The 12,232-nt window shown below is 58.6% G+C and overlaps 1 protein-coding gene across 1 annotated transcript; it reads left to right on the forward strand.

Annotated features, from left to right (window-relative positions):
• The first annotated feature begins 1,208 nt into the window (after window positions 1-1,208).
• LOC111145658 (receptor transporter protein 5 (putative)) lies at window positions 1,209-5,033 on the forward strand. Its single transcript, XM_022500737.1, has 2 exons — window positions 1,209-1,407; window positions 3,259-5,033. Exons 1-2 carry the CDS (start codon window positions 1,256-1,258, stop codon window positions 4,724-4,726), a joined length of 1,620 nt encoding a protein of 539 aa, XP_022356445.1. The 5' UTR covers window positions 1,209-1,255; the 3' UTR covers window positions 4,727-5,033.
• Window positions 5,034-12,232: the final 7,199 nt, after the last annotated feature.

Raw genomic sequence — 12,232 nt, forward strand, 5'->3', positions numbered from 1 at the left:
AGGTCAGAGAGGCTGTCATGGAGGCACAGAGGGTGAGTGAGGGGTTTAGGGAGCCACAGGGGTGAGGCGTTTGCTCTACCCTTGGGAGGTGTGGGCTCACGTCCCACTCTGGAGCTTCTGGGGCCACCAAAAAAGCAGCAGGACTGGGTGCAGCATTCGCAGCCATAGAGGGGTGGGAATGGAAAGATGAAACTGTGACCCCAGCAGGAGGCATGGGAATAGGGACGGGGCCTGGGGGGCAGGCGGGAAGACCCAGGGAGCCCAGGTCCTGGGAGGGGTGGAAACCTGAGGCCTGAGGACGGTTTTCCAGCGGGTGCCACAAGCCTCATGTGGGGCACACGGCAGCCTGGCCGCGTGCACAAGAGGGGGGTGGTCGCTGTGATGCTTCTGTGAGCCAGGGGAGGGCGGGGACCCAGACCCACACACACAAAATATGTCCTGCACGATTCCATTTACATAAAGCCCAAGGTGGTGAAGGGGAATGTCTCCAGTCGTGGAGCTGGAAGGGGTCCTGGCCAGGCTGGAGGGGCCTCTGCAGGGGAGGAGCCTACGGAGTAGGTGGGGGGCTGCCCTTCAGGTGCACAATGAGTCTTTACAAAACCGTGACGCTCTGCATTATGTTTTAGCCGTTGTTTATGCAAATGTTCTATGTTTCTAGCCAATATAAAGTTTGAAAAAAAAAAAAAAACCCATAGGAGAATTTGCAAGGATACACACTCAGTGCATGTCCTCCAGGCCTCGTTTCCGATGGCGAAGGAGCACCGAGCAGTCAGGGACCGAGGCGGCTGGATGGACGGTGACATTTGCACACGGATGAGTGGGCAGCACTGTCCATGACAGGTCGTGGGGTGAAGATGCCAGGGCGCACCAGCACACGTTCAGTGTGATTTCTTGCTTGAGGAGAAGACATACCAGTGTGCGTGTGTGTATGTGCCTGGGCCACGTACGGACATGAGCCCACCGTGACGATTTTGTGCGGATTTATTTTCTATTGTATGTTTTCCTTTGGATGTATCTGTTTGTTTCTCATTTTTCCTAAAATGAAAATATATTGCTTGCGTAATAAAAAATATTCAAGGGGATAAGAAGGAAAGGCCTGTTTCTCCTGTCTTGGAGATGAACCCGGTTGCCATGGAGACTGGACGGTTGTCAAGGCCGCGATTGGCTGGTGAGGGTGCGGGATGCAGGATCCCGGGCTTCCTGGGAGCGGGGGCTGGCGCAGCTGTCAGACTGCACTGCGGAGCCCGGTGCCAGCATGGACGGGGTGGACGTGTGGGCCAGCACCCTGGCCCAGCTGATGGCCAAGAGGAAACCCCAGGACACCTGGGAGCTGGTCCCTGAGGAGAACCTGGCATCCGGGCACGTGGAGGGCGGTGGTTTCCAGTACCGGCTGAGGGGGCTTTCCAGGTGCGTGGCAGTGGGCAGGGGCCTTGATGGGTCACTGGGAGGGGGGGGGGCTGAAGCTGCTTAACCCCCAGCTCGGTTGGCCTTGAGTCTGGAGGCTGGGCTGCCGCCGACCAGCCCTCATGGTCCAGGAGGGGTCATACACCCAGCCGGCTCTTGGCCCCCAGGAGGTAGGTGGGCCGGGGGAAGTGGGGGGCTGGGAGCCACCTCTGTTCAGTCCCTCAGTGCTGGCCACCCCAATGGGGGCCCTACAGAAGCGGGGGCGGGGCATATGCCGGGGTGTGACTTGGCCACCCTGGCATGAGAGCCTTGTTTGCTTGAGGCAGCATCTTCTGGTTTCCATGGCAGCAGAGCCAGCCAGAGCCGGGTAGGGGCAGGTGCCTGTGCTCACGCCCAGCCTGCAGAGGGGCCTGAGGAGGGGGTGCTGAGTCGTGCCCAAACGGGCATAGGCCCAGAGAGGGGGAGCAGTGTCTGGACTGGGCTGCGGGCCAGGCAGGGGCCTGGCTGGGAACCCCAGTGTTGTGGGGGTCCCTGGGTGAGCCCTGTTCCTCACTGTCATGGTGACAACAGTGGGGACAGGCCAGGCCTACAGGGACCCCACCTAGCCAGGCATCCCTGGCCTTCCAGAGGCCGGCAGGGAGGGGGCCAGTGGGGGATGGAGCCTCATGGACAGGTCACTGTGGGGACTCTGGGCAGCCACATTTTGACACAGATACCACAGCTCCTGGTGTCTGAAACCCCTGGGGCGAGGTGTCTAGTGGGAGGCTGGGTTCCCCGGGTATTAGGAGAATCAGCAGCCCCTTGCCCCCTGCCCCTGCCCTGTGTCTGAGAAGCACCTGTTGCCACAGCCAAGCCGGAGCTGCCTTCAGTGGTAGAGGAGGGTCACAAACACCGTTCCCTTGCCTTTCAGCTTTCCTACAGATAGAAAGACCAGGGAGCGGGTTGGGTGGGGCACAAAGGACCATGCCACGTTCTGCAACACGGTAGCCGCTGGCCACAGGTGGCCTTCGGTTACACTGAAATGAAGCTGAAAGTTCAGCTCCCCAGGGCGCTCGCTGAGTCCAGCCCCACCTATGGCTGTGGGCTGTAGGCTGGGTGCGCACAGATGGAGCCTGTCCTCACTGTCACAGAAAGTTCCATGGGATGGCACTGCCTGCGAGATGCTGGGCGGGCTTCCGGTGTACATGTGGTTGCTCGTCCGTGACCTAAGGGTCTTGGAGAAGGGGCCCACCTCCTGGCCCTGGGGCACATGGCCACAGAGGCTCCAGACTGGTACCTTCTTCAGCCCCAGGGTGCATGGCAGTCTTGCTCGCAGGTTTGGAGCCAGAGCGGACCTGTCCAAGGGGCTCGCTTGCCATCGTCCTGGGAGCCCCCAGCCCTCCTGGCTCTCCCCCACCTTCCATGCCCTGAGATTCCCCCGCCCATGCTAGCTCACCTTTTCTCCGTGGGGATAGGGCTCTTCCTGCCAGGGCCTCCCCTCATTTCTCTGCTCAGCATGGAGACACCTTCTGCCCCCCTCACAGGACCCACAAGACTGTCTTTGGCTCTTGACATGTCCTCAGGGCAGTGAAGCCTGAGCCACAACACAAAAGGGCAGCAGGAGGCAGCAGCAGGGGAGTGACCTCCCACAGGGGTCAGGCCAGTCTTTGCCATCCAGTGGGCTTTTGGTACGAAACTCATAGAAAGGGGTTTGCTTTTCAGCTTTCCTGATGACGTGCTACAGGCGAGGGTCGTGCACCTGTGGGAGGGGTCTCGGGTGAAGGAGCACCTGCTGGGCCAGCCCCCAACCCGGCCAGGGGCAAGGGCCGTCCCTGCCAGTCTGCTCATGGCTGCCTCTGTCCTCCCCACCCCCAGGCTCCAGTGTGGCCGCTGCCAGTGGGGCTGGTCCTCAGCCCACGTGCACATCCTCTTCCAGGCGTGCTTGGACGAGGACAGCCGCCTGGGGCTGGTGAAGATGCGCATCTGGGGCCAGCGGTGCCGGCTCTGCCCGCCGGGCACTGGGGGTGATTGCCAGGTGAGCCTTCTGAATGTGCGGCTCTTTCTCAACAAGCTGGTCCCGGTCATCCTGCAGAAGTGCTATGGGGAGAGCCTCAGCTCCGACCAGTGCCCCGAGATCTGCTTTGGGGAGCGCTGTGAGGCCTGCGATCTGGGCGTCTGCTTCTTCCAGAAGCCCCCAGATCCAGCCTGGGGGCCTGAGGTCAGGAGCACCCCCACCATCAAGGGCAGGTACACCTTGTACGGAGAGGATGGCGTGGCCACCCCCGCTGCCGGCAAGCAGCTGCTCACCCTCGGTAGTGGGCCCGTGGTCGACCGTGCCAGGGGCTACACCCCCAACTCCATCACTATCCCGCTGTCGGTGTCCGACTTCATCAGGAACCCGATTTCTGAGAGCAGCAACTTCTTCAGCCAAGATGATGACATCGTCACCGTCCCCTTCTCCCTCGTGCATGTGCATAGGGACCAGGGGCACGTTGGCCCCAGCTCGGGCTACCCTCCAGCGGCCGACCCCCACGCACCACTTATCATCGCCAAGGGCTCCATCTACTTGCCAACCAGGTCCATGGCCACGCCCAAGCGCAGAGGCCTCCTGGTGAACATCAAATGCCCCATCTTCCATGGCAGAGGCCTCCTTATCAGCAGCATCAAGCCCTTCCAGCTGAAAGGCTTCATCTTCAAAGGCCAGGGCTCCATCTCCAGCCCCACCGACCCTGAGAAGGGCCTGGGCTCGGTCCCCAGTGCTGCTGGAAACGACCCCCCACCGGTGTCCTATATCATTGGCCTCACGGATGATGGGGAGGGCTCCGTCACCTTCCCCTCGTCTTTGGCAGACCTCATCAGAGACAACTCCATCCCCGGCATTGACGGCTGCGTCACCTTCCCCTTCATCTTTACGGATGAAGACAAAGGCAAGAATGCTCCTGCCAATACCCCCCAAGGCAAGGAGGAGGGTGGTGGTGATGGCCCTGTCCCTGCCGGCCAGGATCCTCTCCCAGGCACCCATGCCCGTAGACCTGTCACCATCAGCGAGGGCTCCATCAGCATCCCCTTCTCCGTCTTCAACCTCATAAGACACAAGGGCCCTGGTTCCATCGCCAGTGGCCGCCGGAGCAGTGGCCTGGCCGTGCGTGGCTATGACAAGAAGATGATGCAGCCGAGGGCCAGGCTCAGCGGGTCCGGCTCCGATCCCGGCTGGGAGGAGGACTTCTGCTGGGATGACGACTGCTGCGCACCGCGTTTCGACCCCTATGAAGAAGTGTGGATCTGGGTGTCCATGACTGTCTGTGTCCTCTGGATCATGTACCTGTACAAGTTCAGCCCCTGATGGCCACCGCAAGCCTGACGCTGCCTGCCGGTGTCTCCCTGTGCCCCCCAGCCGCAGAGCAGCGGGACCCTCTGCCCCTGCCTGCAACCCCAGGGCCCCAACCCACCCCTGCCCGCCCTCCCCAAGCCGAGCCTGGACCCACAGCCTTCTCCTGCACCCCTGCTTCTGTGTGTGTAGTCTCCTGATGGGAGTCGTGGCTTCACGGACGTCCACACCGTGATTATCTGCCAAGCTGCCCACCTGGGGTCCAGGCGTGTGTCTGTGTGAGTGTTATGGTCCAATAAAATAAAAGTTAAAAGGAGAAAAACAGCAGTGTGCCTGTGCTGCGAGGAAGCTGGCCCCCAGGAGAAGGTTTTTAGGTGGGAGGGTGTGCTGTGCACATCACTGTCCCCCGTCGGCCCCTGTGGGGAGTGGGTCACATGCACTTCTTCCCCTGACAGCTTCTGGATTCCTGGCCAGGGGTGACGGGACAGGACATCCAGGCCAGCCTCCCCTTCAGCAGCGTTCCTGTGTGCATCCATGGGATTTTCCTGGGTGCTCCCTGGGGAATGATTAAAGCCCCCCTTGAGCCTGGGTTGGTGACCCCCCAGCATGCATCTTTCCCGAAGCTGTTCCCCCTGAACCGTGGCCAAGAAGACATATCCCACCCAGAGGGCAGGGGCCGAGACACAGCCCTGCCAGTCCCCAGGACCCTGGACCCCTCCAGCACTGGTGCGGTTTGAGAAGGGCTGTCTGTGCCAGAAGTCAGAGCCCTCCTGTCCGTCAGTCACACTCTGGATTTCTACCTTCAAAGGCCAGACAGCCCACTTCCACAGGGTGGGGGTTGGGCTGCATGGCTCCCAGCAAGGTGGGTCAGTGGGCACGACCCTGTCAGGTCGCCACACCCTCTTCCTTTAGGCCTGACCTGGCCCCCAGTACCCCAGGTAGGTGGGGCCGGGTCTGGAGGGACCCCAGGGTCAGACAAGAGGGTCTGGGGAAGCCTTGCCTTGTGGGGAGGGGTGAGTGTACGGAGACCTCTGTCCAGGGCTCTCTGTCCAGCTGCCCTGAGCCTGACCTGGATCCTGCAGGACCCTGCTTGGGGAGGCAGGGAAGACCTAAATCCAGACTCTCCATGTCCCTGTCTACACCGGGTGGGACCCTCACTGTAAGGCCAGGACCCACCACCTACCTTCAGGGTCCTGTCTACACCAAGTGAGAACCCTCTGTCCTCGAGCAGGTAGCATCTTCCCACCATGGGTGTCCTGTCCACACTGGGGGTGAAGACCGAATTGGGTGGCTAGGTAGGTAGAGGTGTGTCTGATTAGGAAGGTCCCACGTGGCCTGGCTTTGTCTGGTCCCCACACAGCGGTCCCTGCGCAGATCACTGGCTTTCCCTGGAAATGGCTGTTTAGGGGGGAACTGTGGCCACCGTGGGCACTGCAGCTGGACTTTCTCCTGAGACAATCTGTCCGCAGTCACAGGGGTCCCAGGACAGGACAGACCCCACCCATCCTGGGGAGCACCCCTTTGGGCCTGCAGGTGGAGACCTTCCTGACCCTCGCCCAGAACCTGAGAGGGCTCCTCAGAGGCCCTGCCTCTCCCCTCAGAGGGCCCCCTCTGGCTCACTTTCTGCAGATCAGGGACCCTGCCCACCAGGGCCGCCCTGGGGAAGGGGCTAATATCTGTCTCCCGCCTGGTGTCTTTTGTTTGAGGGACCCAAGCCAGTCAGCTCTGGTAGGAGTAAGGACGTGTGGGTCGGCCTGGTCTCTCCGCCCTGCTGGCTGCATTGGGCCCTCCCTACCTCCACCCCCTTCTCCAGCTCCTGGACCCTTCCTTCAGCCCCCGCCCCTCTCCCTCCTCCAACCCCCTCTCCCTCCTCCAACCCCCTCTCCCTCCTCCAGCCCTTGGTCCCCGGCTGCCCCTAACCCCTCCTCCAGCCACAGCCCCCATCCTCTCCTCCAGCCCCGTCCCCTCCTCCAGATCCCACCCCCCCACCACCCGTCCCTTCCCCCGTCCCTCCCCTCCTTCCTCCAGCCCCAGCCCCCTCCGCCAGACCCCGGGCTCCTGCTCCGGTCCTGGCCCCGTGCGCTGTCCTGCGGCGCCCCCGTGTGGTCGCTGGCTGGCAGCGCAGCCCAGAAATGGGGGATCTATTGCAGCTGTTTTAACTTTCAGTTTCCTCAGTTTTGTTAAAATCCAGCAAACTCCATTCGCCATCAGCATCATTAACATTAGTCTTTATGAGTAGTTAAATTTCATTAAGTCATTAAGAATTAATTCATGAAGAATTAAGTTTCATCAGGGCGCCTGGGTGACTCGGTTGATTAAGCGGATTTCTGACTCTTGCTTTCAGCTCAGGTGGTGATCTCTGGTCATGGGATTCTGGAATTGTGGGATCGTGGGATCGTGGGATCGAGCCCTGCGTTGGCTCCCTGTTCAGTGGGGCGTCTGCTTGGGATTCTCCCTCTTCCTCTGCCCCTCCCTGCACTCATGCGCCTGCGCACGCTCTCTATCAAGTAAATAAAATCTTTTAAAAGAAGAATTAAGTTTCATTAATAAAACCAAGAGCAAATGCAGTAGACGCACTTGCTGGGTGGCAGACCGATATGTAAACAGATCAGGTATTTTGAGTGCCACGTCTACCTTCATAATCACGGGAGACCTCAGGCTTACAGACATCAGTTAAAATGACAAGGGCAAGCCTGGGACTCAAATCTAGGACAGCCTACACCTGAGCCCACACCTGAGCCCACACCTGAGCCCACACCTGAACCCACACCTGAGCCCACACCTGAGTCCACACCTGAGCTCATGTCTGAGCCCACACTTGAGTCTACACCTGAACCCACTCTGAAGCCCTCACCTGAGTCCACACCTGAGTCCACACCTGAACCCACATCTGAGTCCACACCTGGACCCACACCTAAGTCCACACCTGAGCCCACACCTGAGTCCACACCTGAACCTACTCTGGAGCCTCACCTGAGCCCACACCTGAACCCACACCAGAGCCCACACCTGAGCCCACACTGGAGCCCTCACCTGAACCTGTACTTGAGTCTGCACCTGATTCCACACCTGTCTCTAGTACAGCCTGAATGATCAGGTTGGGCCTAATTCAGTATGATGTAGCAGTAACTATTTTTGGGAACTCAGTTGGTAATGGAGACACAGAAGGTATACAACATTTTAAAGAGAACCAAAGGCAATCACATTTTAAATGCAATTATTGTTAGTTCAGCCAAAGTTGGGGCCTCAAAGTGTGAACAGTTTCCTGATTTTTGCTAAATGTTCTAGTGAGGGAATGAATCACACTTCCTTGCACCCTGGGCAGTGGGCACAGTGATATGAACTTCTCAAGCTGGGAGGAAGAAGCAAGAGCCTGTGTGTTGAGGGAGGACTTCAAGGAGGTCACCTGCAGGGCAGGAGGGAGGGGGCTCCACCAAACAGACCCGGATTAGCTGAGGACCCAGAACAGTCATGTCCCACGCCTGGACACAGTGCTCAGAGCACGTCCCATCACGTGGCTGGATCCTGCAGGTCCCACACGCCCTCGCCCGAGCCGGCAGCAGGCAGCTGGGACCCCACTCCGCACACGGCAACAGCTGGGTTCCTGATTTTGAGCCTCCCCACCTGAAATGCTCTTCTTTTATGTTTTCTCTGAGTTGAAAGGTCAGAGGACAATTTGTTGACTTAGATTAGAAAACACATCTACCGTATGGTCCAGCTGTTCTCATCAGCAAGTGTAGGCTGACATTGCTTCCCAGCAAATTCTAGAATTCTATCATTGTAATCCCAAAAGGGCTGGGTGAGTTTGGGGGCAGGCAGATCAGGCCCTTCCCTGGCCAGGGTGGGGCAAGACCCCAAGCACTCAAGACAGGGTGGGCTTGCCTCCAGGCAGAGCTCCTGGGGCGCTCACAGAGGAAACACACACTTAGTACTGCTCCTGGTCTGAACCGTTCCCCCTATTTTTATTAGGAGAGTCACATGAAGAGTTCAAACCCCGGGAAGTGGAGGGTTCGGGAACTGTGTCTGCCCTCTGCTTCTGGATGTCACTGGGGTGTCTGCTGTGTATCTGTCTAGAGTTTCTACTCTACACCTTCCTGCAGCACTATTATCCTCAGATCATGACAAAACGGGACTTTGTGTGTCCTTTCAATGTCAGAGTAATTCTTCACTGAGCATGAGTCTGGAACAGCTGAGTCCCCTCCTGCACCGGCTCAGCCACCCTGCCACCTGAACCTGCCTGGATTTTTGACTTTTCCGGTGATGACCCAGGGCCTGCAGGACTGGGCTTGGCTTCAGGGCAAGGACAGAAAGATGGCATCGTGCTTCTTTTAAATACAAGAAGAACATCATGAAAGTGACACACACTTATTATTGAAAAAGAGGAAAGCAGAGACACAGCCCCCTCCGCGGCACACCAAGACCGCTCATCCTCCCAATCCTGATCTTCCCAGCGGCTCAGGGGTGCAGGGAAGCGTGGGGTGGAGCACCAACCCCTTGATGTCCCGATACCCTCCTGAAGAGCCTGCCAGGAGCCCACTCAGAATGCTGAGACTGTTAGCCCAGACCAGAGGCCCTGGGGTGGCAGCAGTGGGGAAGGCCGTGTGTGATGCAGCCGACGAGTGGGGCTTCATTCCTTCCTGATGTGTGGGGGAGTGGGTGCTGCCCTATGACAGGCTTCCCAAAGTTGGCCTTCCCCCTGCAAGGAGTGGCTGGCTGGAGCTTGGCCATAAGATCCCGGCCAGACAGCAGGGCCCATTATGGAGCCCAGGCAGCCTGCTGTCCCCAACCGGGGTCCAGGTGGTCCGGCAACCCAGCCTGAGGCCACAGTCAGGTCTTCCCAAGAGGCTGAGGGCAGGACAGGCTGCGGGACTGGCGGCTGGAGCCAGGAGCCACCAGGACCAGCACAGGTGTGAGGGGCCGCGGCTGGGCCACATTTTCTCTGGGCCTTGGCTGTGTGGCCTGTTTGTGGACAAGGTCGCAGCCGGTCTGTGGGTATCAGAGGTGGGGATGGGTGATCACAGCTGTGCTGACTGCAGACCCTGAATCCGTGACTCAGCCCGAGGGCAGCAGGGTGGCGTGTCCCTCACAGGGGCCGTGAACTGCTCTGTGAGGATCCCTGCTGAGCCCCTGATCTGTTAGGAGGGTGAAGCTGTGCCTCCTGGTGCCCCGTCTGGATGGAGGGAGAATGTTCCCCCCGCACCAGTGGCCACAGTCATGGGACAGGCCCTGGCTCTGTCTTTCCACTTTAGTTCTGCTCATTTTTCTTTATATATTTTGAGACTCTGTTATCAGGTTCATAAATAGTTGGGATTTTTATGTTTTCCTGAAAGATGGTCTCTTTGCCCTGTTCCTCTGGTGAGACCACTTAGCCTGACAGCATTCCACGGAAGCTTCCTCTTATGCTGGGTTCTGCAGGGCATATCTGTCTCTCCTTCAAACATTTAACCTGTGTCCTTATGTTTCTTTTTTAACTTTCTTCTTTTTTAAAAAAGATCCATTTGTTTTAGAGAGAGAGAGAGAGAGCTCAGTGGGGAGGGGTCTATGGGGAAGGGGGGAAGAATCTGAGGCAGACCCCATACCAGGGGCAGAGCTGGATGCCAGGCTCAACCCTACAACCCTGCTATTATCACCTGAGCCGAAATTAAGAGTTCGAGGGTCAATCATCAACCGACTGAGCCACCCAGGTGCCCATCTGTGTCTTCATGTTTTATATATCGTCAGGTTTGCTGTTCGTCTGACAGTCTCTGTCTTATATTTGTTTTCTCCCTTCGCGTTGTATACAGTTACTGATATGGTTGTCTATGAACTCTAGGACCAAACTGTTCCCAGGGAAGGGGCCCTCAGCCTCAGGCAGGGGTGCTGCCCATGAAGGAGAGGGGGCAATGGGGGGTTGTCAGCCCCTGGTGAGGGGAAGGGGTGATGGGGGGTCAGCCCCCTGGTGAGATGGTCCATCAGTTGGGATCGGGGGAGCCCAGGGGATACTTTGCGCTGGGGTGTGGAGGGCTGTGGACAGAGGCCCTTTCGCTGGTCCTTGGTGGGAGGGGACAGTCCCAATTTTACTTTGAATCCCTGGAGCCTCTAGAGTGAATGGCTGTGTTTCTGGGTTTAAAGGATGAGAGAGGCTCGAGGACAAACCAGTAGCTGGTGAGGAAGGAAGGGACCATCTGGCTTCTGGCCCGTCAGAGGCGTGTGGGGACATGCAGACTGTGGCCATGCTCCCTGAATCTGTCTCACACGCAGCGCTGCTTGGTTCCATTGCCTATAGTGAATCTGGCACAATTGGATGCAGGGTATGGGATGCCTTCCAAGGCTGTGGCCGGTGTGAGCAGCCCAGCAAGCCGGGCTCTTCAGAACGAGCTGCAGACCTGGGTGGAACGGCTTCAGAGAGCAGGAAAGAGGGTGCCCGTCAGTACCCTGCAGGGTCAAGGCACCTCTCCCCTGTGCACTTGGCACCCAACGGTTGTGTGCAGGAGCACTGGGTGGAAGCACTCAGAGTGGCCAGCACATGGTGGCCCAGGTGCGGAGCTGGGTGAGCTCAGGGCCCAGTCCCTGCGTCCAGGCAGCGCCATGGGACCCACAGCACCCCACCCCCTGCTCGTTCCTAACCTCTTCTTCACCCCATGTCTCCTGCCTGGGAGCCTGGCTTGGCTTTGTCCGGGGGCCACTTAGTGGTGGAGAGAGCACAGATGTGCCTGGTCCACACCCTGGCGTCAGAAGGCAGTGGGTAACTGGAGAGACACGGGCTCCAACCACCGACAGAAAGCAAGGAGGGCATGACTGTTGTAGAAGATTCCTCAGAGCCTGGCGGCATGGGCCACTGTGTGAACACACTCGTCTGCCCACCGCAGTCTAACTGGACAGCTCTGCTGATTAGTGTTCTGTGCCACAGCGTTCTGAGTACACCACTAGACAGAGTTACCCTCCAGCAGCTTGGGGCATTGCGGGTGCTAGGGAGTGACCTCTGCCCAGGAACTACTTGGGGCTATTAATGGCCACATCCCCCAGTGTGTTCATCAGTGGAATCTGAGTCACGAGTGATGTCGGACAGCCTGGGGGCCACCGGAGGAACATGTATTCATGGGCTGGTGTCGCAAGGGACATTTGCTGGGTTCTCTCCACGTGTTGATTTGGAGAACCAGACATCCATGCTTTGTGTAGGGTTGGACCTGTCTTTCTGCCCTCTGGAAATGCCCTACAAGGCGTCTGAATGCACCTTAGCTATTGGTCGATGTGTTTTCTCTGGGCAGTGTCTCATGACTGGCAAAGCCGTGCTTATCCCCCCTCTGCTTGCCAGCTTGATTGGGGGGTCACAACAAAACCCAAACCCAATAGGTAGTTACATCCGGAGACATGACACTGGCTGGATCCCATCCCCCATGCCAGGTCCTAAGTCACTGAGGATGGGACACAGTGGTGTCAGCAGGTGCACGCAGTAGGAATGCGGCTGTCGGGACCGTGCTGGCTGCAGTCCGGGTCCCCATCAGTTGATGTGGCCCATGTCCTCGGGCAGCCTGGCCTCTG

The sequence above is a fragment of the Enhydra lutris genome, unplaced genomic scaffold, assembly GCF_002288905.1.
Source record: "Enhydra lutris kenyoni isolate GAN:26980312 unplaced genomic scaffold, ASM228890v2 scaffoldscaffold1, whole genome shotgun sequence".
Classification (NCBI taxonomy): domain Eukaryota; kingdom Metazoa; phylum Chordata; class Mammalia; order Carnivora; family Mustelidae; genus Enhydra; species Enhydra lutris.